Here is a 27,111-nt window from a genome sequence, read left to right as displayed (position 1 = left end):
TAGTTTCATTAGGCAGATTTGGATACAATCAAATTATTAACAAGGTGGGTCAGTGCTGGAAAGCTGCCATTTAATAACTTCAGGGAGAATTTCTGCCATATCATCTCCATATTTTAATAAAGAGGTTCTTTTGCTGTTCACATGACTATACTAACCGTCAGCATATCTCACTGTAGTTCCTTATTTAAGGCTTATCTCTCGCACTGTACCAAATGCTCCATGATGTCAAATAACCATTTGATCACTAGAAATCCCCAGCACAAATACTGAGATCGGCAGCTATTACTGGTTCATAAATATCTCCTGAGCAAGTGCGTGGGCAGACTGACTACACGGAACTCTTGTAGCGTTCATGTATTTCTTGTGCGACAGTTGTCCATCTGCAAGCTTTGGAAAGTTCCTTAACTGCAGTGGGACCAAGTGTGCAGGGCAAGGCCAGCCATGGGGTGTTTCATGCTGCCTCTCCTCTGTGTGCTCTCGGGATATCAGAGGCATTTGGCAGCAGTAGGGAAATCTTCAGCTAGTCCCTAACTTCCTCAGTCCAAGGCCCTTACTGTGTTATGCACGACCTGCTTTGACCTGTTTCCACCCCTGGTGCCTTCCATCTTGCTGTCCCCACTGTGTAGAGTGATCCATAATTCTTTTTCCTGGCCAACTCTTCCCCACTCTTCAAGAGCAGGTATCAGTCTTCTCCCCTTAGGAGACTGGACTGTATGAGATCAGGCTCTGTCTTCACTCACCTATGTATTCCTTGATCTTAAGTCCTGATAGGTTGAAGTCACCTCATAATATTTCCAATCACCCATGAGACTATAAATCCTCAAGGGCAAAGACTGCTTTTTCTTCCAAAGCTGAAATGAGTTGCTATGTCTGGCATGAATGGGATGGTCAGTAAATGTTTGATGAACAGAAATGACTAATTCCAAGTGAAATTTCATTTTCCACAAGGAGCAAGACAGTGAGATGAAATGCGAATCCAGTGTGGTTTAATAGGGTGACGGTCCTTCAAGTGACCAAGACGATCCTCTCCCCACCAGCTAGGGCTGAAGCATGGAGCTTCAAGTTACAGATTCAGAGGTGGGGTTACGTCTGTGTTTGAGCAGAGGCTTCAATTTCAGCCTAACTGTACTGGTTTATTCAGTCCCAAGAGATAAGAGAATCATACTTTTCTATCCATGTCCTCTACATTGGAGGAAGGGATGATTACTAGTATGGACTATAGACAATGTGGGAGGATAGAAATATTTGCTTACTTTGGCCCTGGGAATTTTGAAAATCCTCACAAGGATGGACTCAAGATTTTATGAAAGAAGTTGGGGCTGATGGCAGTGATTATCAGGGAGACGTTAGCCACAGTGCCACAGTTTCTTCTTTTGGAGTAATAGATCTTTCACTGGGAGTGGGGGATATTTATTTTCATTTCAGTAGTCTTAAATATGAGTTTTATTACGATAATAAAAAGCCCCAATTAATTATCAGTTCCTCGACAATCAATTAGCCACGGTCGCTGTCAGTATCATATCTGTGCACTATTCCTAACAAGCCCTTATTTCTTTTAGCTGCCTCTCATTCCATTCGTTTGCTGAATTAATGAGCAAGTATGTACGATGGTTGCACAGGTTGTACCAAAACGCCTGATCACATGCGATTCTTAAATAAATGGCTTAAAGCAGTTTCAGACGAGCTTTCCGCTTTCATGTCTGATTTAACTTACCATTGATAACCGTCTTTCCAATCCCAACTTCTGTCTTCTGCATTTCCATACATGAGGCAGCAGTGAGAAGACGGGCTTCTTTTGTAAATACGTTGGGTAGCAGAAGCTGTCAGCATAGGTTTGCAAGAACCTGTATCTGTAAAAGTTTCACATGTGGTTCTGATCCGCAGCTATGGCTGATAACATTGGTGTCTTAGTTTGGGTTGCTGGAACAGATACACCATCGACTAGGTGGCTTAAAGAAAAGCAATTTTTTTTCTCACGGTTCTGGCGGCTGGCAAGTGTAAAATCATGACGCCAGCAGATTCAGTGTCTGGTAAAATCCTCTAAGTGGTTTGCAGGTGACCCTTCCTTGTGTCCTCACGTGGCAGGGGGCTAGCTCTCTTCTGCTTCTTGGAAGGACACTAATCCAAGGGCTCCTGGGGGGCTCAGTCAGTTAAGCATCCAACGTCAGCTTGCGGTTCGTGAGTTCGAGCCCCGCGTCGGGCTCTGTGCTGACACCTTGGAGTCTGGAGCCCGCTTCGGATTCTGTGTTTCCCTCTCTCTCTTGGCCCCTCCCCTACTCATGCTCTCTCTCTCTGTGTCTCTCAAAATAAGTAAACATTAAAAAGTAAAAGGAAAAATAAAATAAAAATAAAATGCAGTCATCTAAGCACTGAGTGAGATTTCTCATACGCTACTTGGACATCTTACTAAATTAGAGAGCAAAGGATAATTACTTTGGTAATCATTTAAAAAGTAATACTTGCATCATATTCGCTACAGCTCCCAACTAAAATGACTATTTTAGTGCTTTTGTTGAATAAATCTTTTCTAATATAATTACTAACACTTGGATTAATCAGATCTAGACTAGTATGACAAAATTACATCTTTTGTGTCATTCTCAAGAAGTTAGAAATATCATTTTAGACACACTTAATAATTTTATAGCTTCCTATGAGATAAATAAGTAGAAACAATTATTTTATTGATGCTAAAATGGAAGTTCTAAGAACAGTAAACAAAAGTGTTCAAAATTGCAACTAGATGCCAAATATAAATTATCTGTTAATTTATATATGAAGCCTAATAATTTATACCTCAACTCACATATAGACAGACCTTGACTTATATTGGTTCAACTTATGATTTTTTTTTAAGTTTATTTATTTATTTTGAGAGAGAAAGAGAGAGAGCAAGGGAAGGGCAGAGAGAGGGAGAGACAGAGTCCCAGGCAGGCTCTGGGCCGACAGCCCCAACACAGGGCTCTAAGTCATGAACCATGAGATCACGACCTGAGCTGAGATAAAGAGTCGAAAGCTTAACCACCTGAGCTGCCCAGGCACCCCTCAACTTATGATTCTTTGACTTTATGATGTTGTGAAAGTGACACACATTCAGTAGCAACTGTACTTTTTGAATACTGAATTTGGAGCTTTTCTCGGGCTGACAGTAGATGGTCCAATACTATCTCGTGATGCTGGGTGGCAGGGATGTGGCTCCAGTGAGCCACATGCTCACAAGGGTAAACAGCTAATACTCTTCCAGCCAGTCTGTATTCATATGACCATTCTGTGTTTCACTGGCAGTGCGGTATTCAATAAGTTACACGAGGTATTTGACACTCTATTGTAAAATAGTCATTGTGTTAGATGATTTTGCTCAAGTGTAGCTAACGTAGGTGAGGCCTGAGATGTGGGGGCGAGGCTAGGCTAAGCTGTGATGTTCAGTAGGGCAGGTACATTAAATGCATTTTCAACTTAGGATTAGTTGATAACGAAGTAACTCCGTCATAAGTCAGGAAAGATCTGTAGACACATCTATTTATGTGTAACAAATATGAAATAGCCTCTCCAATTCTTCCTCTTAAAAGCCAGCAGATATTTGCTAGTCGAGAGATTAGTAACTCTATGGTCCTGATGTTAAATATTAAGTATTGTAGTACATTTGTTCATAGGTCAGCAGATGGACATAATTAAGGCTAAATGTACTTATCAAAATAAGTTAACCAAATTGAAACTCTGAAGCAGGGAGCTTACTATTGACCTCATTAGATTTGTCTGCCCTGTTGAAAGTTTACCCCATACAAGAATCTGTTAATGTAGGAGCTCTTATGCTCCTTTACCAGACAGACCTCAGTGTGAAAACAACACCCTCCTCAATGAATAAAACTGGAACATCATGATTGCATTATACCTAGTCCTCACCAGGACTTCAAAGTCTAACCGTTAGCGTTGCTTTTGTTAAAAAGAATGTCTTGTTTATTTTTATTTTTATTATTTTTATTAATTTTTAAATGTTTGTTTTTGAGGGGGGGGGCAAGGGAGGGGCAGAAAGAGAGGGAGACCCAGAATCCGAAGCAGGCTCCAGGCTCCGAGCTGTCAGCACAGAGCCCAATGCAAGGCTTGAACTCACGGACTGTGAGATCACGACCTGAGCTGAAGTCAGACGCTCAACCATCTGAGCCACTCTGACCCTGTCTTGGTATTTTTATTTATTTTTATTTTATTCTATTTTATTTTTTTAGATCACAAGTTACTGATTTATACTAGAGACAGAAGAAAAAATTTTCTAGCATTTATGAAAAAGTAGCGACTTTTACAAACACTTGACTGGAATCAGAACAGGAGGCCTCATGGCTTTTAAGTCCTGACTCTCCATAGAGAACTACTGTTTGGGTTGGATTGTATAGGAGCTCAGGGTAAGAAATGCAATTCTTATAACCAGGTTGGGGGAGAACAACTTGTGCTGTTAGCTTCAGATATGTGATCCAAAGGCTAGCAGACTTCTTCATCATTTATTCATTTTTTTAAACACTTTTTTTTGAATGCGTATTTATTTTTGAGAGAGAGAGAGAACACAAGCAGAGGTTGGGGCAGAGAGATCAGGAGACACAGAATCCAAAGTAAGCTCCAGACTCTGAGCTGTCAGCACAGAGCCTGATGCGGGGCTTGAACTCATGAACTGAGAGATCATGACCTGAACTGAAGTCAGATGCTGAACCAACTGAGCCACCCAGGCGCCCCTCATTTAGTCATTATTTAAAGAAATGTTTGTTAAGCATTTCTTACGTGAATATACTGCCTCTGTGTAACTTACAAGTAAAGTTTGCTCCCAAGACTCTACCTACATACTAGTAGTAGAAGAGGTGCTGGGAAGGGATGGTGGGTTCGTAACTGCAGATGGGTTGCTGGGAATATTCAAGGCGTCCAAATTGCCTTCGGGATTCCTCTTTTATATGTGGTTGTGTTCTATCTGACTCCTTTTTCCTGCTTCCAACACATTGACGATCTAGCTGTCTCCAAGCATCCCCCTCTTTGTTTATTCAGTAAGTAAGGCGGTCAAGTAGTGTGTGGTGTGGAACTTCAGCTTCATTTATCCTGTAGAGTTTCACTTCTGTACTGTGGTAGGCATCACCAGTTATAGAACAATCATTCTTATAACTGCCTTGACTATTCTTTTCGGTCTGGGACTGCAGGGCAGTGCAGAAGCTGGGGAACAGTTGTTCACTGTGGATGGGTGTCCTTGCACTAGAGGGGATGGTGGGCTAGGAATGATGTCTGTTACAGTGTTCTATGAGAGACTTCCCGGTTCACCAACTCCTTCCTGTCCCCTGTGGGAATCATGATTTCAATATTCAAATGAGAACAAAGGACCTTTTGAGGGAGTGGGAGATGACCATTTTTCCTAGGAACTGTGACTGCCCCCACCCTGTGGCTTCTGAGGAAGTGGGGGGAAGATGTGGACTCAGCACGAGGAACATTTGTGACAAATTCTAGAGCACATTTATCACTTGCATTAGACATCGTCTTTTTCGCTTCTATTCTGATGACTGAAAAATACCAGAATGAGTTAAATTGGATCAAATCTCAAGTCAGATTCCTTCTGGGGATCGAAGTTGCCAGAATGGCCTGCTCTGGGTTACTGGATAGGCATCTCAGGTGGGGAATCTGTATCACTTATTTTTTTCCCCCTAAAAACCTACATTCTTGCTATTTATATGGGTTTTCTTCTCCCTTTCTCCATCCCCTTTGTATCTGGTATTTCTCCCCCCGATTCTTCCTTCTTTCCCAGGTGTGTTTGATAACTGCTCCCACACTGTCAGTGACAAGGGCTGGGCCCTAGGGATCCGCTCAGGGAAGGACATAGGAAGGCGAGACGCTCGCTTCTTCTTCTCCCTTCGCACCGACCGTGTGAAGAAAGCCACCATTGTGACTGGCAACAGTCGCTACCAACCAGGCACATGGACACACGTGGCAGCCACCTATGATGGACATCGTATGGCTCTGTATGTGGATGGCACTCGGGTGGCCAGTAGCCCAGAGCAATCTGGTCCCCTGAACAGCCCCTTCATGGCATCCTGTCGCTCTTTGCTTCTGGGGGGGGATAGCTCTGAGGACGGCCGCTATTTTCGTGGACACCTGGGCACCCTGGTCTTCTGGTCGACCGCCCTCCCGCAAAGCCATCTCCGGCACAGTCCTCAGCGTCCAGCTGGAGTGGAAGAATTGGCCTCCCTCCTCCTGACAGCCAGTTTTGAGCCCTTGGAAGAACAGTGGGTCCCCTTTAGAGATGGGGAGTTCCCACGGCGTGAGGTTCTGCATGGCTTTGAGCCTGAGCCTGAAATTGTGTCACCTCTGAAGCCCCCACTCTGTGGACGGACGGCTTGCGACAACGTGGAGCTGATCTCCCACTACAACGGGCACCGGCCCCTCCAGGGAGAGAAGGTGATCCGCTACCGAGTGGTAAACATCTGTGACGATGAGGGCCTGAACCCCACCGTGAGCGAGGAGCAGATCAGCCGGCAGCACAAGGCGCTGAACCATGCCTTCAGCCGCTACAACATCAGCTGGCAGCTGAGCGTCCACCAGGTCCACAACTCCACCCTGCGCCACCGGGTTGTGCTTGTGAACTGCGAGCCCAGCAAGATTGGCAATGACCACTGTGACCCTGAGTGTGAGCACCCACTCACAGGCTATGACGGGGGCGACTGCCGCCTGCATGGCCGGTGCTACTCCTGGAACCGCAGGGACGGGCTCTGCCACGTGGAGTGCAACAACATGCTGAATGACTTTGACGACGGGGACTGCTGCGACCCCGAGGTGGCTGATGTGCACAAGACCTGCTTCGACCCCGACTCACCCAAGAGGTAAGGGACTGGGGCTTGGGGTGTCCTGCTCGTGGGATGCATTTCTCGCATTACACGTCCCACCGGACATTAATGATTGCGTTTTTGTGAAGTACTAGGTGTCAGGTAATTAGGGACACAAGGATGGCGAGGACAACCGACAGCCCTCCCAGAACTCGTTTTCTGTGGAGCAGACGACATGTGCATGGTGTAAAGTGTGCCCGAAGGTGTACACACCAGCTGCTTGAGGCACAGGAAAGCCAAACAACTTAGTCTACCCGAGGAAGCGAGGGGATCAGCAGAGAGTGAATAAGGTAAACTTCGGTAGACACCAGTCAGCACCAACCATCCACGATCGTTCTTCCTGTAGTCTTAGGCTCCCAAGAGAGTAACAGAGATCCGGGAAGAGGTCTCATGTGCGTGTAGTCTCTGGTGCAGCTTGAACAGTTGAGCAGCCTCAGGGCCACGAGACACCCCACAACCAACCCCACGTCTCCTTAAGGCGACCACAGTCTTCCTCTGTTCCCCATCAGATTCCATTCCCCACACAACATCCAGAAAGAGCCTTTGTGAAAGGTGGATCGGAACCCATTACTCCCCTTCTTAATTTCTTTGTCCCCACTCTACTTAGAATAGGATCCGGATTCCCCACCTGGCTCACGGGCTCTGCTACAACCTGACCCCTGCCTACTCGCCTAGCTTCTTCCCCCAGCCACACTCACCATCCTCACTGCACAGCCACCCTGACTCTCTCCCGTGCCTGCTGAATGGATCAAGCTTGTTTTCGCCCCAGGGCTTTTCACTTTCTTGGAATCCTCTTTCCCCTGATCTTCCTTGGGTGGATTTTCTCTTGTCATTTCAGTATCGACTTAAATGGCACCTCCTGGAGAGGACTTTCCTGATTTCCCCTCATTTAAGTAAGCTGTTCAGTCACTATTATGTCAACTAATTTAATTCTGTATGTCACACTCATCCCTTCTTATGCTTTTCTTATGTTAGTTTGTCTCTCCTTTGCTTGAAATATCAGCTCCGTGAGATCAGGGCCCTTGTTAACCACTACAGACCTCGTGCCTAGAACAGCCCTGACATACAGTTGTTTGTCTCATGTTTATTTTAATGAATTAATGGATTTGATGTGTCTTCTGTTGTGAGACAGAAGTCAATATGAGGATTTCCATTTGATGGTCAATGCAGGGGTTGGTGAGTGTTACAGGGAGGTAAGAAAGGAGGGAGGGAGGTGGTAAACTTGTTAATTGGTGTATGTGGGCAGGGCTTCCTCATTACATAACTGGTACCTTTGTACAAATTATGAAAAGGCTCACATCTGAACTAGGGTGTAGTGTTGGTGAAAGGTGGGAAGAGTGGGTCTCAGCTCCCACCCAATACCTGAATGGCTGCCTTTGTGTTTGTTGGCCACGATTTGCAGAGTAATTCATGGTAGCCCTGTGTGGGGGCAGTCAGTTAACACCGATTAGTAGGTCGGCTTGTAGTTGAGGCATGTGATATCAAATATTGAGTATAAAATTCAGAATCGGGACACAGTTGAATTCTAGAGCCCTTGCTCCGCTAGCTATATAAACTGTGCAAGTCACTTTCTGAAACTCCGATGTCTTGTCCGTAAAAAAGAGCATGATTGCAGTGATACTTTGCCTTACCTATATCCTCGGGCTATTTGGTGAGTCAGATGAAATCAGGGATAGAGAAGTGCTTTGGTGACTGAAGTTTTCAGTGTTAAAAAACTGTCCTAATCTAACATTAGTTATTATTGTCATAATTAGACCTGACAGATGGGAAGCCTTTGTTTATATAGTAATAATAAGAGGAATTGATCACATTCCCAGAAATACTCACATAAGAAAGATTCTGTTTGGGTTTGGTTTTTAGATTTTGATAACCTTAAGCAGAAGCTAAACCTCACTAATGACAGTGGTTTCCAACTCTCTGGAGAGACGGAGAAATCTGGCTTGTTCTCATTTTTCCTCCTCACTCACTGATTACAGCAACCCACTGTCATGACTGAGAGCGTTATTCCAGGTACCGGACATCATTCTTGAGTGTCCCTTTATGTCTCTGAACACCTACAGCCACTACCCTTAACTAGGTGTTTATAACGTATTCCCCTTACTGCTGCAGAGTTGCCATGGCAACTGATCTCTTTCTAGCTCTAGACCCAGACATGTTTCAGACCTCCTTATCCCGACATGCAAAATTCACTTTGTGGAATAAAAGGAACTGTTTGTGCCTTTTTGATAGTTAAAAATATTTAAATCAAAGTAATACATGCTCATGGGTACAAAACCAAATTGTACTGGAAAACATAGGGATGACAGCCCCCTGCCTAATTTTTCCCATCTTTCTCTCCCCTCTAGCCTTGCTCCCATATTTGATTATTTTACCTTTCTCTTTTGGTACTTACCTCCGTACCTCCAAATATTGTATTTATATTACTTGATTCATTGGCTTTAAACATTGTGCATTAGCTTTCTCTTACGATAAAGAGGAGACTTTGACTCTTATATTGTCTCCTTCTTCTCCCCTCCATATTTCCAATATAGTTCTTTCACTGTCTTTAGTTGAATCAGTTATATATATTTACAACATCATGGCTATGATTTCTTTCTTTTTCTTTCTTTTCTTTCTTTTCTTTCTTTCTTTCTTTCTTTCTTTCTTTCTTTCTTTCTTTCTTTCTTTCTTTCTTTTCTTTCTTTTGCTGTAGAACAAACTATGATTCTGTTATTGTATTTCCTTTCTGGCATAGCTTCCTTCCCCAACCACACCCCCCCCCCCCCCCGCCACCACCCTACCCGTTGAGTCTCTCTTTTTTTCCCTTTCTTCCTTCCATCATTTTTAAAAATATTTTTTAAGTTTATTTATTTATTGTGTGAGAGGGAATGAGAGTGAGTGAGCAGGTCAGGGGCAGAGAGAGAGGGAGAGAGAGAAAATCCCAAGCAGGCTCCACGCAGTCAGCTCAAAAACCGATGCAGGGCTCGAACCCACAAACCATCAGATCATGACCTGAGTGGAAACCAAGATTTGGACGCTTAACCAACTGAGCTACCCAGGTGACCCTTCCATCATTTTTGATAGTCTCAATTATCTTATCAACTAATCTATCTAATTTTTTTTTTTTTACACTCTTCTGGAGCTCTTCCTTCTAGGTTATTCTATTTTTCTCTCTCTTCCAATCTTGACCAGTTATCTAAGTCTGCTACACAGTTGTCATCTCAGAAATGCCCTTTGCTGCTTTTTGGATTGGAGCCACCATGTCCCGATTACCTTACCTTACCAGACATTTAACTTACAATCTTCTTTTCCTGGAAAATATCCTTAAGTAACTTTCTAAGGAAGAATGTTTTAGGTAACTTTTTTCTGAAGAACATTTCTTGAAGTGTTTTTGTTTTGCCTTTACACAAAATCAATAGGTTTGCCTTGGGGTAAAATTTTGGGTCAGAAAACCTTTCCTCTCAGGTTTTTGAAAAAAAATTCATTAGCTGCCTCTTGCTTCTCTTTTCATAATGGTGTGTCTTTTTAGAGGTGGAATTGTTTCCTTTTAAAGTTGTTTAGAATCTTAGCCTTGTCACTTGAGGGATTTTATGGTATTTTAAACAATTTTTCTTCAGTTGAGCACTCAGTGGTCTTTTTGATCTGGGCACTTATGCCCTTACCTCTGGCAAATTTTGTCAAATTATTACATTGAAACTGCTTTATTCGGTTTCCTCTGTCCTCTTTTTTCCCCCTTGAAACTCCTGAGGATGAATCTTCTGAATCTATTCTCTGTCTTTTTTCTCTCATATGTTGTAACTGTTCTTTTGTTCTTTTTTTTTTTTTTTGGAGATTTCCTTTAGTTTATCTTCCAGCTCTTCTGTTGAATTTTTTATTTTAGCAATCATATTTTTAAGACCTTCTTATTCTTTGACTTTCTATTTTAATCCATTTTTATTTTGAGGATGCAATTTTTTTCTGAGGCTAAAAATAAGATTTATTGTGATTCTTTTTTCCCCGTGCACTCTATCTGATTCATCAGTAGTCAACTTTTATCTGCTCCCCCCCCCCCTTAGTTTATATCTGTCTTTCATGCTGGTAGATTTCCTCAAATGTCTAGTGCTTGTTCACAATAGGAACCACACTTTTGGATCTTTACTTATCATGATCTAAAAAAGGATAATTAGCTCTGAATTTCTTCTTTTGGAGGAAGAAATCTGCACAGTGGAGAGGAGAACTTCTCTTTTCCAACTCCCTTATGTTTATTTCACATAAAGACTTTTCCTCCCTCTATCCTCTGCCTTGTATTCCTTATGCTAAATTTTATTATTAAAAATATTGAGTGTCTTTCATGACTCTTATTGGAAAGAACCATGTTTTGAAAAACAATTAATCAAGGTCCTGTGATGTGCCAGACACAATGAGCTAAGCAGAGGAACAAATGTAAAGAATATATAAAGAGTAGGTGCTAACAACTTAGTGGAGAGTTTTAGTAATTTTGTCAAAATTCCCTGGATTTAATTTTATCAAAATTAAAAGCAGGCCAAGGCACTAAAAGCAGAATATGGAGGGGCGCCTGGGTGGCTCAGTCTGTTAAGCATCTGACTCTTGATTTCAGCTCAGGTCATGATCTTGCAGTTTCGTGGGTTTGAGCCCTGCATTGGGCTCTGCTCAGGCAGTGTGGAGCCTGCTTGGGATTCTCCCTCTCCCTCTCTCTCTGCCCCTTCTTCACTCATGCTATCTCTGTCTCTCTCAAAAGAAATAAATAAAACTTAAAAAAAAAAGCAGAATATGGGGTGCAGACTGCTTTCCTGTGAGAAATATTGCTTGGGTCATTTTTTTTTTTTAATTTTTTTTTCAACGTTTTTATTTATTTTTGGGACAGAGAGAGACAGAGCATGAACGGGGGAGGGGCAGAGAGAGAGGGAGACACAGAATCGGAAACAGGCTCCAGGCTCTGAGCCATCAGCTCTGAGCCATCAGCCCAGAGCCTGACGCGGGGCTCGAACTCATGGACCGCGAGATCGTGACCTGGCTGAAGCCGGACGCTTAACCGACTGCGCCACCCAGGCGCCCCTGCTTGGGTCATTTGAAAGGACTTCAGATTCATAGGGATGTAGAGCTCTGGATTTCTACAAGAGTCTGTGACTTGGTTGAGTTGGTGGTTGTCTCTAAATTACTCATATATAGCATCCTATTATTACAATTAAATCACAGAGCTCAAGCTCACAACTCCATTATACTGTGACTTTGAAGGGGTCCAATTTCAACAGATGCTATAGTGGAGGACACACCTACAGATAGATTACTAACATGCATGGACAATGATTGGCATATGAACAATCCTCCTCATTTTTCAAGTCCTACTCAATGTTCTCCCTTTACCCACCCTCCGCAAGAAATCTAGCCCAAAGGAGTTCCTCTCCCAAAGGCTCTGAGAGGAGCAGAAAGCCTGAGGAATCCAGCATCCAAACATCTGTAACCCAGATGGGCCTATCAAAGGGAGGGTATTTATCAGACTTGGGCTGGTCAGAAGGAGATATGAATTATAGATACGTTACCCAGCCAGCTGAACAGATTATCAAGATAGAGGAACTTGGCTAATGGGTAAGGAAGGCTACACAGGCCAGATGTCTCTTTGTACATAGTAGCCACCCTGGGAGAGCGTCTACAAGAGCTGAGGGAATAAAGGGGGTGGAGAGCCCACCTAATAAAATCACAAATGTCATGGGTCACTCCCTATGGTGTGTCCTCGGAAGCCAAGCCAAGGGAATCTCTATGCCTTAAGGGAAACTCGAGCTTCCCTGACCTTTGCAAGCTTCAGCTTCTTTTTGGTCATGACTTGTTTCTGTTATTTTCCTCTCTAAAATTATGTCTCAGAGATGAAAGGCTCTTTGCTGCTGAACCCCCATTCCATCCCCTGCCCTCTCTCTCCTTTACATTTCAGAATTGAGCTTAGTATCCAGTCAAGGGTGCAACAACGTGCTTGCCTCTCCATTTTGGATTCTGTGTGTCAGATCTCATGATACCATTATAACAGGGAGAAAACTATACTAAAATAAAAACAAAGAAAAACAAATGGCTGTGCAGAGTTTAAGGGAGCAATCACCCATCGCCTGACCATGCTTTGAAGCAGATAACAGGCTGCTGTGCGTTTGTTTGCAGAAGCCTGTGGTGGGCTGAGGTCTCTGTGTGTTGGTGACTCACTGTCTCTTTTCTGCCTCATTCCCTGAGTTTTGGCACTTGGGGGGGTTTGAGCAGAACTGCTGCACGTGGCAGTGCTAGAACATGGCACACCTCCCTCTGTAAGATCCTCGGGAGGGTGGGCTGGGAGGTGCCCTGCAGGCGCGGCCGAGCGTGGCGTCTGCCCTTGGACACGGTAGAGTTTGTGTCTGGGGACAGGAGGGCAGATGCATGTGCCATCAGAGGGAACAGGTGGAGGAATCGGTGCCGCTGCACAGACTTGGATACTCAGGATTAGCCGTGCTCTGTTCACTCACCCTCTGTGGCTGTGGAGCCAGAGGAGTGGTTGGGCTGGGCCCCTGCAGTGGCGGGTCTGTTAAACATCAGCCAGGCTTCATTATAGGTTTCTTTTGAAGTTGGGATTCAAAGTTCCCTGGAGCCAAACACACACACACACACACACACACACACACACACACGGAAAATAAGCATAAGGGGTAGAAGAGGACAGAGAGAAAAGAAATGGAGGAGAAAGTTTAAAACAAAACAAGGAAACCTCTCAATCCCTCCCCTTCGAAATGCAAAAGCAGTGTAAGCTCTCAAGAGATGAGTCTCACCTTCTCCCACTCCAACTCCCAGCAAAGAGAATAGGAGGGAGGAAACAAGAAAATAGCTTTACAGGTCAACTTAAAAAGTCTGCCGACAAATAGAAATGTCTCCTGTTTGTTCTCCTATGGGCCACTTTCTCCATAGTCCCACCTGGTACCCTGTTGTAGGGTAACTGGAATCCATCGTTTTTCTGTTCACCTGGATCAGTGAACTTTTCTCCCCAGGTAAGTGAGGAGAGGTTGTTTTTCTCGTTTTTGTGGTTATTTCCTAGCCAAATAGACAGACTTGTGAGAGAGCCATGTGGTATGTCTGGGTTAAAAATATTTCCTCTTAGAAAATTTTTAGGAGAGACCCTAGTCTGCAACCACCTTCAGTTGTTCAAGATACTTGGGCATTTTCCTAGGAGTGGGGCGCTGGCCCTGGTACGTGGTCAGATGCCAGCCTGTCTCAGATGATTTCACTTAGGAATCCCTTCCTAGAATTTATGCCTAGGAATCTGAATGACGGCTGCACACGTACAACAAATGTGTTTTCTTTCTCTGTTTCTCTGGGAACCCTGTTTGGATGTTACTTTAGTAACTGGAGGAAAGTTAAATCTTGTTGGTGGGTCTTCCCCCTTGACCCAGAGCGGTAGGTTGGGGAGAGGGTGGAACAGATAGCATCAGAGGTTTTTCTGAGGATGTGTTTCATCGGGTGTCACTCCCTGGAGGAAGCTTCTCACTCATTAATTCCCTGAATCCCAATGTGCCTCTCACTTCTCATCAGGAGCTCTGTCTGCAGACAGGGATCGGGCTCCTTCGCTTGACACTTGGATGATGCCTACTTATCCTTCAAGTCTCAGTTAAGATCTCACTTCTTCCTTCTTGAGACCATTCCTTTGTCCTCAGATAGCAATGAGCTGTGTTGTTTGTATCACTTCTCATTCCGCCTACTGCCACCACTCTGCTCTGACCCCATTGTCTCTCACCTGTATTATTACAGTAGCCTCCTAACTGGTCTCACCCATGTTTTTCGTGCTTCTCCATCCCAGTCTGTTTTTTTTTAAAATATTTATTTATTTATTTATTTATTTATTTATTTATTTATTTCTTTATTTCTTTATTTCTTTATTTATTTAGAGAGCATGCATGCACAAGTGGGGGAGGGGCAGAGAGAGAGAGAGAGAGAGAGAGAGAGAGAGAGAATCCCAAGCAGACTCCACACTGTCATCGCGGAGCCTGACATGGGGCTCGATCTCATGAACCGTGAGATCGTGACCTAAGTCAAAATTAGGAGTTGGATGCTTAACCAACTGAGCCGCCCAGGCGCCCCCACCCCCAGTCTGTTTTTAACATAGTAGCCAGAGTAATCCTATTAGTATAACTCAGATCAAGACATTCCTCTGCCTAGAATTCTCCAGCAGCTTCCCAGCTCATTCAGAGTCCAAGCCAGTAGCACTACTGTGACTTACAGCGCCCTATCTGATCTGTCGCTAGCTACTTCTGTGGCCTCATTGCCTACCATGCTCCCCTTGTTTACTGTATTCCAGCCACACAGGCTTTCTCATTGTCCCTAGACTTGACAGACAGACTCCTACCACGTGAGCTATTCAGTGGCTTTTCACTCTGCTAGAACATTCTTTCTCTAGATCTCTACATGGCTAGTTTTCCTATTTCCTTCCAGTCTTTTTTCAAAGTCACCTTCTAGGCAGTCTCCCCCATTGACCTCATCTAAAATTTCACACACTCTTCTGACTCCTCATGATGTCTTTCTCATTTTATTTCTTTTTTTAGATTTTATCACTAGCATATGTATAGATACATATATATATACACACATGTATATATATATATATATATATACATATGTATGTGTGTGTATTAGTGATAAATATATGTGTATATATATTTATATATAAATAAGCACAGTCATATATATATGTGTATATACATGTGTGTATATTTATGTATGTATATATATGTATGTATGTATATATATATATGTAGATACACACATATATATAGTTTTGATTAATGTCCATCTTCCCCACTTCTCTAAGTTCCATTAGAGAAGCGGTTTTTGTATGTTTGGGTTACTGTTTCACCCTAGCACATAGAATAGCAAAAGGACTAGACAAAGAGTGTTCAATAAATAACTGTTGGATAGAATGTTCTTACCTTGGAATGGTGGTTGCCAAACTATGGCCTGTGGGCCAAATTAGTCTATTGCCTATTTCTGTAAATGAGATTTTTTCGGAATGCAGCCCCATCTGGTTGTTTACTGTTGTTCATGGCTGCTTTCATGTGGCAGAGTTGTGTAGTTACAACAGACTATGTGGCCCAGAAAATAAAAAATATTTACTATTTGGCCCTTTACAGAAAAAGTTTGCCAACCCCTGTCCAGGTACATACTGATCATACTATATTGTAATTACCCATTGTTGCCTCTCTTGCACAAGACTTAGGCTCTTTTTTCATACTTCTTGTAACACTGAAAGTACTCAGTTGGTGTTTTTAAAATGAATTAGCAAGTATATAAATCAAAAATCAATGACATGGGGGAAATGACAGTGTCGGGCAAGGGTTTGGGCACAATAGAGTATGCTACTCTGTGTTGAAAAAACGTTATTCAGAATACACAGTTGAATAATCCTTTTTACTGGTCTCATTACTTTGGTAGAATTGCCATATTCAGAAGTAAGTAAAAATAACTAAAGATACCCATGAAAGTGTGAAAATGTTAGCTGAGGAGGGAAAGGCTGTAAGCCATTTTATTCATTATCTCATTACTTGACTAGCAGAGCTCCCAGATGGCTCTGAAAGTATGAAACATGGAGTAAATTTTGATGGTTGGAGAAAAAGTCAACTACAATAGGCAGGAAGTAAGATGATTGAGATATTAGCCAGGAGACAGTGATTGAGATAAAGAACAGATTCCTCACAAGGGATATAGCAGTCACCCTCTGTTTACACTTTTCTAAATAAAGGGTGGGGGGAGCACTGTTCAGGGCCTTCCCATCAGATAAAGCCTGTTTGAAATGATGTCACAGATTAGCCAAGATTCTTGCCAAACATTTTAGTTGGGCTTTTGTGGTTGTAAGGAACAGAGAGGCTCATCCAAGTAAACTAAAAAATAAAAATAAAAAATAAAGATTTGTTATACAATTGCATATGGGCTGGAAGTGGAGCTCGAAGGCCCCCAGAGATGGGGCAGTTTCAGGAGTAGAGGCTGCAGGATTCTCTAAATCTTAGTGCATTTGCAACATTCATGTCTTGATAGCAGTTTGCTAGATTATTAAGAATTCCCGTACCCTTATAACTTTAGTTTAAAACTAAATTCAGCTTGTCTTGGCTTCTGCTTTATCTCATTAACTCTTCGGATTCATATCCCATTGCCCCTTGGCCTTGGCCTTTTGCAGTATCTTGGTTCAAATGCTGGAAGCCGTCAGTGTGAATTAGCCCAACTCATCTTTACATTGGAGGCCAGCAGTCATAGGTTCCTGGCCAGCCTTGAGTTCAAGCAATTTGTGGGCAAAAGAGCAGGACAGCGGGGTTCTAAGATAGCAGTCCTCTCCCAACTGGTGCCAACAATCTGGGTAGAGCAAGCTAGTTTTTTGTCTTCTCGGAGATGAAATGCCTGCAGTCATTTCTGGCACTGTCCTTTTCCTTAGATCTTAGACCTTGGTGTTCCTAGTAATGTAACTCCCACAGAAGTTTAATGCCAATTTTATTTTCCGGGATTTTGTGATTTAGAATTCAAAACTAAATTTGTCAGGATAATCCAGGTAAACTACCTAGTTCATAGTAGCATGTACATATCTTACTGTGATATATGTCTGTCATCTATCTATCAATCATCTATCTGTCACACAAATGAACAAAGCACTTTGTATGAATTATCTTATTCAGTGCTCACAATAGCTCCCCAGTAGTCGATATTTTTATTACCTCCATTTTATATAAAGAAAACTGAAATTTAGATAAATAACTATCATTATGCAGTGGCAGAACAGGGATTGAACTCTGACTTCAGAGTCTATGTTATTAACCACCATTCTGTATTGTGTGTCAGGAATGGGTCTTACATGCCTAGCAAGGTATGTAGCTCATAGTGAGTGTATAATAAACATTTATTTATTTTAATTATATAGTGTTTGTCTGGGAGAATGTATACTTGAAAAGATGAGGGAAAGGAAATGGAAATGACTGTGTACTTATTCTTAGGAAGGATGTTATATAAGAGGTGGATCCTTTAAAACATGATTAGTAAGCTGCAGGAGAAAGAGTTTGTAAGGCAAAGGAAAAAAATATGAACCAGTGTATAGATAGTCATATGCAAACCTGTTTTGAACACTATAAAAAGAACGTCTTGAAAGGAGGGGAAATTTCCTAGGGAAGAGTAAGAAAGAGAGACAATTGGAAAAGATATTGGGAAGCCCTTAGATGGGCTAAAGGATTTGAACAGTGAGCAATTGGGAGCCCCGTGTTGTGTATAGAGATATCTATTAATCCATTGATCAGCTGGTCAATAGATAGATGAACATCTTATTTAATATATATCTGTTTTAATAGCTACCATCCTTCTTGAATTTTAGATCTTCCTTCTGAGATCATTTGGCTCATCCCTGAGAGACAGTTTTTGGGATTTCCTTTATTAAATGTTTGCTAGTCATATGCTTTCTTAATTTTTATTTCTATGAAAATACCTTTATTTTACCAAACTTCTTAAAAGATAGCTTTGCTAAGTATGTAATTTTAGATTGGCTATGTGTTTTCTCTCACCAAGCTATTATACCAGAGTCTCCTGGTTTCCATTACTGCTGTTGAAAAGTTAGCTATTCAATTGTCATTCTTTTACATTTATTCTACCTTTTCTCTTAGGATGTTCTTCCCCTTGCCCCAAGATTTTATTTAAATTTAAGGTAGTTAGCATGTAGTGTAGTATTGGTTTCAGGAGTAGAATTAAGTAATTCATCACTTGCATATAACACGCAGTGCTCATCACAACAAGCGCTCTCCTTAATACCCATCACCCATTTAGCCCATCCCTCCCCCCCACCTCCCCTCCAGCAACCCAGTTTGTTCTCTATAGTTAAGAGTCTCTTATGGTTTGCCTCTCTTATTTTATTTTATTTTATTTTATTTTATTTTATTTTATTTATTTTATTACTTTTTCTTCCTTTCCCCTATGTTCATCTGTTTTGTTTCTTAAATTCCACATGACTGAAATCATAATGTATTTGTCTTTCTCTGACTTATTTCACTTAGCATTATACATCGTGGCTCCATCCATGTCATTGCAAATGGTAAGATTTCATTCTTTTTGATGGCTTTGTAATATTCCACTATGTGTATATGTATATATACATATATCTGGGACTTCTCTCTCTATATATAGACACACACCATATCTTCCTGAGATCATTTCTTTGCCTTCAGTGTTCTGCACTGTGATATGTTTCACTGTTATTTGATGTAGATTTTTCTTTATTATTGCATTTGAGATTTATTATCATTTCTGAATTTAAGCATTCATGCCAGCATCATTTATGGAAAATTATTAGTCATGTTTCTTCAAATACATCCTTTTAATAATTTTTCTATTATCTCCTTCTGGATTTCCTATGAATTATATATTACTCTTTTTCACTCATGTCTCTTAACATCTCTTTTTGTTTTTACTTATTTATTTATTTATTAAAATATAATTTATTGTCAGATTGGCTTACACCTTAACATCTTCTTCAGTTGTTCATCTTTGCCTCTCTATGTTGCATGTTTAGCAACTATTTTTGATTTATTGCCCCATTGGCCCTTTCTTCAGGTTTTGCTAACTTGCTTTCAGAACCTACCAATAAATTTTTAATTTTTATTAGTATGCTTTTTATCTTTGTAAGTTCTATTTAGTTTTTTTTCATATCTGACTAGTCATTTTAGGAATCAGTTTCTGTTACTTATTCATACTTTGGATATTCTCTTTTATTTTTTTTTTTTCAACGTTTATTTATTTTTGGGACAGAGAGAGACAGAGCATGAACGGGGGAGGGGCAGAGAGAGAGGGAGACACAGAATCGGAAACAGGCTCCAGGCTCCGAGCCATCAGCCCAGAGCCCGACGCGGGGCTTGAACTCACGGACCGCGAGATCGTGACCTGGCTGAAGCCGGACGCTTAACCGACTGCGCCACCCAGGCGCCCCATTCTCTTTTATTTTTAAAAACCTATTAAAGTGACAGATACATGAATTTATACCTGTGATAAAATTGCATTAAACTAAACACACCCATAAATTAGTGTGAGTAAAAGTGGGGAAATCTGGACAAGATTGGTGGATTGTACCAATGTCAATATCCTGGTTGTGATATTGTACTACAGTTTTGTAAGATGTCATCATTGGGAGGAACTGGATGACAGGTGCTTAGTATTACACTGTAATGTTTCTTACAAGTACATGTGAATATGCAATTACCTCAAAATAAGATAGTTAATTAAAAACATATTAAGCATACTTCTATATTTTATATCAGCTAGCCTGATTGTTATTTCTGCTGGCTCTTGTTCATGGTGCCTTGTTTCCTTTGTGTTTATGATTTTTTTAGGTTTATTTATTTATTTTGAGACAGAGAGCGAGAGAGCAGGGGAGGGGCAGAGAGGGAGAGGGAGAGAATCCCAAGCAGGCTCTGCACTATCAGCACAGAGCCCAGTGGGGGGCTTGAATCCACGAACTGTGATATCATGACCCGAACCAAAATCAAGAGTCAGATGCTTAACCAATGGAGCCACCCAGGTGCCCCTGTGTTTGCAATTTTTTTATTGGGAGCCTATGTTCCTTAAAACTTTATCTGTCTTGTTCTTTTTTACTTCTACCAATTGTCTGGGCACTACTAACACAAAACTAAATTTCTATGATTGGCATGAGGTTTTTTAAGACCATAGAGTATTATGAATTTGCGTTGCAAACCTGTGAGGTTTGACTGTGGTGACTTCCCAGGGGAGATTTTCAGCATCCATATCCAGTCAAGATCAGGCAATGTAAGTTTCCTTGCTGTCTCCCTTGACGAAGTGGGCTTTAATTTTTTTTTTTTTTTTTTTTTTGCGCTCTGTTTTTACTGATGGTACAATCCTGGAGAGTTTTGGCTTTGTGTGGGGTTCTTCCATAAAACTCCCCACCTTGACTAAACCTTAAATTTTGTTTCCTGTCCACGATTTTCACAAGGTCATCAAACTGAAATTCAAAGGCATTAAGAATGGGCAGAGCCTCAGAGAACCCAGTGGCTTCAGAGAATGTTTACTTTTGTAGATTCTTATTTTGCTTTATATGTTGCCTCTGAAGATAACTTAATTTCCTTTTAGCTTTGTAATTCATTTAAAATCTATTTTTGCATTTTATGAAGAAGTTGTAGTTGTTTTCAGATATTTCCTTATATCAGAAATGGAAGTAATTTTCCAGAAAACTAACCTGGAAGTAACATACAGAATCAGTGTTATGATCCAGGGAGATTGGAGGCAGGAATGTGAGTCTCTAAGCTCCTGTAGTAGTCTACACAGGCAAGGATAACGGGTTGAAAAAGATTATGGAAATTATTGTGGCATAGTGGAAAGAAATAAGAAACTAGAAATGAGCAAAACTGAGCTAGGGTTTTAGCCCTAGCTCTAGCCTAGTCACATAATTTAAGCATCTGTTCATTTATATTCATATTCATATTGTTGATACTCAGCAAATGTTAATTGAGCACCTAGTCTAGCCCAGGCACTGTCTTGGGCACTGTGGATATTGTGGTGAAGGAAAAAAATCCCCTCCCTCCTGGAGCTTATAGTTGAATGTGAGAAGACAGTCTACAAATAACAAGTGAATACCTGATATGCCAAATGATAAGTGCTGTGGAGAGAGATTCAGCAGAATAAAGGTAACAGAGAATGTTTGCTACGGAAACAGGATAACAGGTGTCCAGGAAAGGTCTTACTGAAAAGATGATATTTGAACAGACAGCGCAAGTTAAGTATGGAGTGAGCCACATAGAATCTGGAAGATGGAGGGAAACAGCAATGAGCTACCGTGGCTGGAGTAGGATCAGTTAAGCAGAGATTAGTTGATGGAGACAGGTCACCTGGCCTGTTAGGCCATTGTGTGGATTTTAGCTTTTACTTTTGATGAGGTGGGAAGTTGCAGGAGGCCTTGAGCAGTGGAATGATATCAATGGAGAAGGTATGGAGATGTGCCTAATTGTCCTGTCTACCTCAGAGGGATATTGTGAAGTTTAAATGAGATACTACCTGTTGAAAGTGCTTTATGAATTAAAAATACCTCCTAACTGTTTGGTGAGACATTGCATTGGGTTCAGCAGTGAGTTTGAAGAGATAGTGGAAATCCCAAGGAGATACTGGGCAGAAGACTGAAAAAGAGATGTGAAAGAATCATTCATCTCAGTGTGGAACTTACAGGGGCAAGGTCATGCCTTATATAGAAAAAGAAGTCATCGTGAAACAGAAAGCATAAGACATTAATCACCCTGATCCATACTCCTCTCCTAGACTTCTCTCTCACCTAAGTACAAAAAATGCAAAGCTGAATACAATGAGCATCTTTCTCTACTTTGCTTTCAACACAATTTATGTTCAGGAAGGCCTCTGTCTACCATCTGTGTTCAGTACTTAGTAGGTACTAAGAATTACCTACAGAATGAATGCTACAAAGCTGGAGGTGGGGTCATAGCATTTAGGTCGATGACAGAGTTAGGGATTGAAAATTATTTCAAGCAAAAAGTTAAAGTAGTAAATGCTGGGCTCAATACATCATGAACATTTACAGGGACGAATTTAGATTTTAGGATATAAAAAACCCCGCATAAACCAAGCTGGTGTATACTTGTGTTTGCGGCAATCAATGTGAAAATAATCATGAGCATAAGCTTCATATGAGGCAGAAGTGTGATGTGGCCATGAAAAGTATGCCAACAATTTTGGACTCCGTTAAAAAGGGATAGAGCGCTTGATGGCTGGAAAAGATGCTCCCTCTAGACACAGTTCTGATCAGGCTCTGTCTGGAGCCTGTGCTCAGTTCTGGGCAGCAGGTTTTATGAGGAACATCAACAACCTGGAACACATCCAAAGTTTGGGGGGAGAGTGGTGATGAGCAAGATGGTAAAATAGCCTGTTCATCATCAAGTACGGATTTGTAATGTCTCCTACTTGATCAAGGAGCCAGTATGAAGAAATGTTTAAAAAGTCACAGTGTCTTCTTTTGCCTCTCGCTTATTCTGTTCATTTGTCTACTTATTCATTAATTCATTCAGTTTCTAACAAATATTTATGGGATGACTACTATGTTTTGTACACAGTCGTGGGCACAAGGGATATGATCCTTGTCTTCAAAGAGTTCAGGTGGGAGAGACAGACATACATGAATAGAATTGCAATCCTGAGTCGAACAAAGCCAAGTGCTGTCGTTAATAATCTTTGGCCCCGAGTCTGAGTTGCTACTGTAACTAACCAATTTGTCTTTCTACTTTTGGTCTTCCTCCTCTTTAGCCCCAACATTAACTCTGTACACCCTCACCAGAAAAATCATTCTAAGAATCATTTGTATATTCAGCTCCTCCCAACCGGAAGGACTCATTGGAGGGTGGAGAGATGGAATTTGAAGTTGTTCTTGAAAGATGGGTAATAGAGACCAGAAGGGAGAGTATATTAGGCAGGGGATTAAGGTCAACAGAGAATTGGCATCTGTCATATAGTATAAGGAGATTTAGGACAATAACTATAATAGTAATTGCCATTTGTTCAATGTCCTCACCATTAACTGTGAAAATAGGGCAGCATTATGGGGCACCCTGTCTAATATTAGGAGGGCAATTTTATTCAGATTGACTTCATGTGGAACATAATACTTTCAGGTAAATACATTTTGTAATTATATCTGACTCTTCAGTAGTCTGGTCTATGCCTCTTCCATAGGTTTTAATATAATGGGGAAAAATCATCATCTCTAATTTTGCCATTCAGGGATCTTCCTGCGTGATCGTAGATCCTTGGTCAGCAAATAGATAAAGTCACATCCCCCCCCCCCCTTTTTTGTACCATCACAGGTAGTTTTGAAAAGGACACATAGTGAAGATGGCCTGTGCCATAGTGGTCTATCCTGTCTTCAGAGTTCTTGGGGGAGTTGTCACAGCGTATTTATGTGTTTAATTTATGTGGATCACCTGATTTCAAAAATTTATGATGGTCAGCTCTAAAACTCAAATCTAAGGAATTCTTTTCTAACGTTTATTCAAGTACTTTTCTTAGTTTTGCTTCCTTATACATTTAGACTTTATTTCTTCCATGGCAAGAGAAATCCTTATGCATTTTGCATTCATATTTCTAAATAAGAGGTCTCTGGAAGAAATGTTTATCTTTTTGTTTAGGTGTTAGTTATACCAGGTCTTTCTGCAGATAGGATTTAATGTGTAATTTATATTTTCGTATGATACAACAATTTAAAATAAGAAACATGTGGATAAAAAAAGAGAAAATGAGGACAGATTAGAAAAGTTAAAGTCAGCGGTGAATTTTTAGTATGAGTGCATATATTAGAATGCTAGAGTTAGAGCACAGATTTAGCTCTGAACTTCCCAGAATTGGTACAAGAAGTAACAAAGTATAGGCTACATGGCTCACTGTACTTATATGATGAAAACAAACAGCCGCTCAAGAGAACAACTGGCAGGTAACCATACTGGACAGAAATGTCTCCTGGGCACCACATATAGAGAAAACTGTGTCGTGTGATCAGCAGCCTTTCCAGGAAATGCCCTTCTGCAAAAATCTAATACTTTCTTGAAGAATCAGTCCTGCGACTGCTCTTCAGCACAAGTAAAGGTAATTTTATGACCTCAGTTTCCGTCTTTTAGAGAATGGTTGGACTAATTTTACCCTGGAACAATTTTGAAGAACAGGAAAGAGGGTAAGTAGCCCTCTGTGAAGGTAGGAGAGGAAAGATTCAGAGCCCGGCTTACAGTGGCAGATATGAACTGAAGAAAGGACACATCCTCTGAGACTGGAGGGAAGGCAGTAGAGTGGATACAGACACCTGAGTTTTTGGCAAGCAGGAAGGGTTTGAGGCCTTTTTTTCCCAGTAGCATCGATCTTCTTGATGATGAAGGAGGAAATGGAGGGGATTGCTGACAACTAGGGGCTTGAGAAAGGTGGGGATTGTTCATAGTAGCTTCTTTTCAGTCTTTATCTGCAGAAGTGGGAAGGAGACTTAGGAGTCTCCCCCATCTCCTTCTTTCATGCATTGTTGTGAAAGAAAGTGACTCTGAAAACAGCTGCTGTGAATTTGTAAGGGGAGCAACCAAGGTAGATTCTGAAAGACATGTGAGCCTACTTGGATTCAGAGTCATGGGACCTCATAGCGATCTTGGAGGTCATTTAGTTCAACTTACGTTATGTTACATTACATTATGTTACGTTACGGATAAGGAAGCTTGCCTTAAGTCACAAAACCAATTGATTGATTGAATAACCCAAGGGGAGGTTGTCTTACTCCCAGTTGTTTCTTCAACTGCACCTAACTACTCAAGCTGCTAGGCAGAAGGCAGAGAACTCTTCATTTCACTTTCCCATTTCATTCTATACCTCTGCTTCACTCCATAACCTGTAAACTATATTTTGGAGTTCAGAAGAAGAAATTTGAGATCACAGATTCTTAAGTAGACTCCTTGCCTAGGTGACCATGTGCTTCTCAGGTCTATTGGTTTCATAAAGTAAAATCATTAATAGGGGCACCTGGGTGGCTCAGTTGGTTAAGTGTCTGACTTCAGCTCAGGTCATGATCTCATAGTCCTTGAGTTTGAGCCCCTCATTGGGGCTCTCTGCTGTCAGCACAGAGCCTGCTTCTGATCATCTGTCTCCGCCCCGCCCCCGCCCCTTCCCCACTCATGCTGTCTCTCAAAAGTAAACATTAAAAAAATAAAATCATTAATAAAGTAGATGATACTGAGGAGAAAAATAAGAAGGATGATCAAAAGAAGATGTGAAGTAAAGTTCAGAATAAGAATAAAGCCCAGAGCTGCCCGTCACTATGGGTAATGTGACTCTCAGGAAATTAGAATGGGCTGACCCTGTGGTGTCCATGGCTGGGTGCCCCGGGAGCCTGCTGGCTTGGTGACCAAGCAGCTTCTTTCTTTGCAGTTGGCATTGAGAGCAGCATGTAAGTCCCAAGTTTAAAAGAACAAAAAGAACCATGTTCCCATGCCTCATTGCAGTTGCTATAGAAGAGGTTGGGAAATAAAGGAAAATTCCAACGATGGATGGGCTAAGAAATCCCTATCATTTTTCCAGAACGGGCGGCATTCTTCTGCTTTGAAGAGTGAATAAATCATTAACTCAACCCAGGGTGGGAGACAAGGAAGGAGGTTAGGGAGATAAAGAGGTTGATGGTGAAGGAAAAGAGAGGACAAGTGGAGGAAGGAAACAGCTAGGGTAGAGAGGCACCTTGTCCTTTTCTTTGTAATTTTCTTGAAATTCTTAATTTATCAAGTTTTAATGAGAGTCAAATGAAGAGCAGATATTCAGTTGCCACGTGGAGGGTCTACCTTAGCCATTTCCCTGGAGGTATGGAAGCTCTATTAACTGGGCCATAGACTGTCTATCCTACAGTAGGAGCTCATGTTAGGTCAGAAGCCTATCGAATGAGCTCTGTTACTACATATGAAAACTTCAAAGGCTGGCCAGAAACGAAATAAATCCTTTGAGATTACATTTGTTTCTTAATTTTTTTTCTGTCGAGTTTCATGCAAGGTCCTCCTCAGGCATCTAGAACCCTTCACATTGTATCTAAATGGGGTTTTAAGACAATGGTTGGGTTCACTGAGTATACTCCACAGGAGTGTGGAAGAGACTTCAAGTCAAAGTAAACTCCATGGGATACTGAAGAGGCAATCCTTCTTAGCGAGAACATCTTATTGGTTATGATGACTTGTCTGAAGATCTGAACTGCTCTCCTAGTTCTTCCTTTCATGGATGGTTAAGACTTAAAAATAACAGTTTTTGAGCAGTGAAAACGATGTTTGCAGAGAGCTAGGTCACAAACTAGAATTTAAGAACTGTGGGTGAGTTATGTCATGACAGACAATCCCAAGATATTTCTGATGCCAACGAGTACTAGCTTATGTAGACTCTTATCTTTAGTTCCTCCATTTTAGAACTTGAGATATTTTAGTATCAAGTGAAACCTTGTACTCCTTGGATCCTATAGACTCTATTTGGTGGCCTCTGCTTATGGTTCATACTGTGAGACCTATTTTGCCAAAACAGCTTTTCAAGACGAGTGACCTGGACCTTCAGATATCATCAGATCCATGCCCTATCTTCAGAGATGGGCCACTGTTGACCCGTGTTTATTATTAACCACACCCAAATAACCTAACAAGGCTATTTCACCATATTTCAGTCAACCACTCAAATGTGCAGGAAATAAGAAAGAATTCTGCCTTGGGGCCCATGCTGTGCTGTTTGGTATAAATTAATTGGTATTTCAGTGAGTGAACTTTTGTCA

At 41.4% G+C, this 27,111-nt stretch overlaps 1 protein-coding gene across 1 annotated transcript in view; it reads left to right on the top strand.

Annotated features, from left to right (window-relative positions):
- The window catches only part of PAPPA2 (pappalysin 2), a 275,450-nt gene that overhangs the window by 31,569 nt on the left and 216,770 nt on the right, over nucleotides 1-27,111 (top strand). The window contains exon 3 of the mRNA XM_025921163.2: nucleotides 5,771-6,842. Coding sequence (XP_025776948.1) covers nucleotides 5,771-6,842 — 1,072 coding nt within the window. The remainder of the gene's footprint in view (nucleotides 1-5,770; nucleotides 6,843-27,111) is intronic.

This window comes from Puma concolor, chromosome E4 (genome assembly GCF_028749965.1).
Source record: "Puma concolor isolate L17-30 chromosome E4, mPumCon1.1.hap2, whole genome shotgun sequence".
NCBI classification, from domain to species: Eukaryota; Metazoa; Chordata; class Mammalia; order Carnivora; family Felidae; genus Puma; species Puma concolor.
Note: the sequence above shows the minus strand (reverse complement) of the source record. Positions and strands in the feature narration are given on the sequence as shown.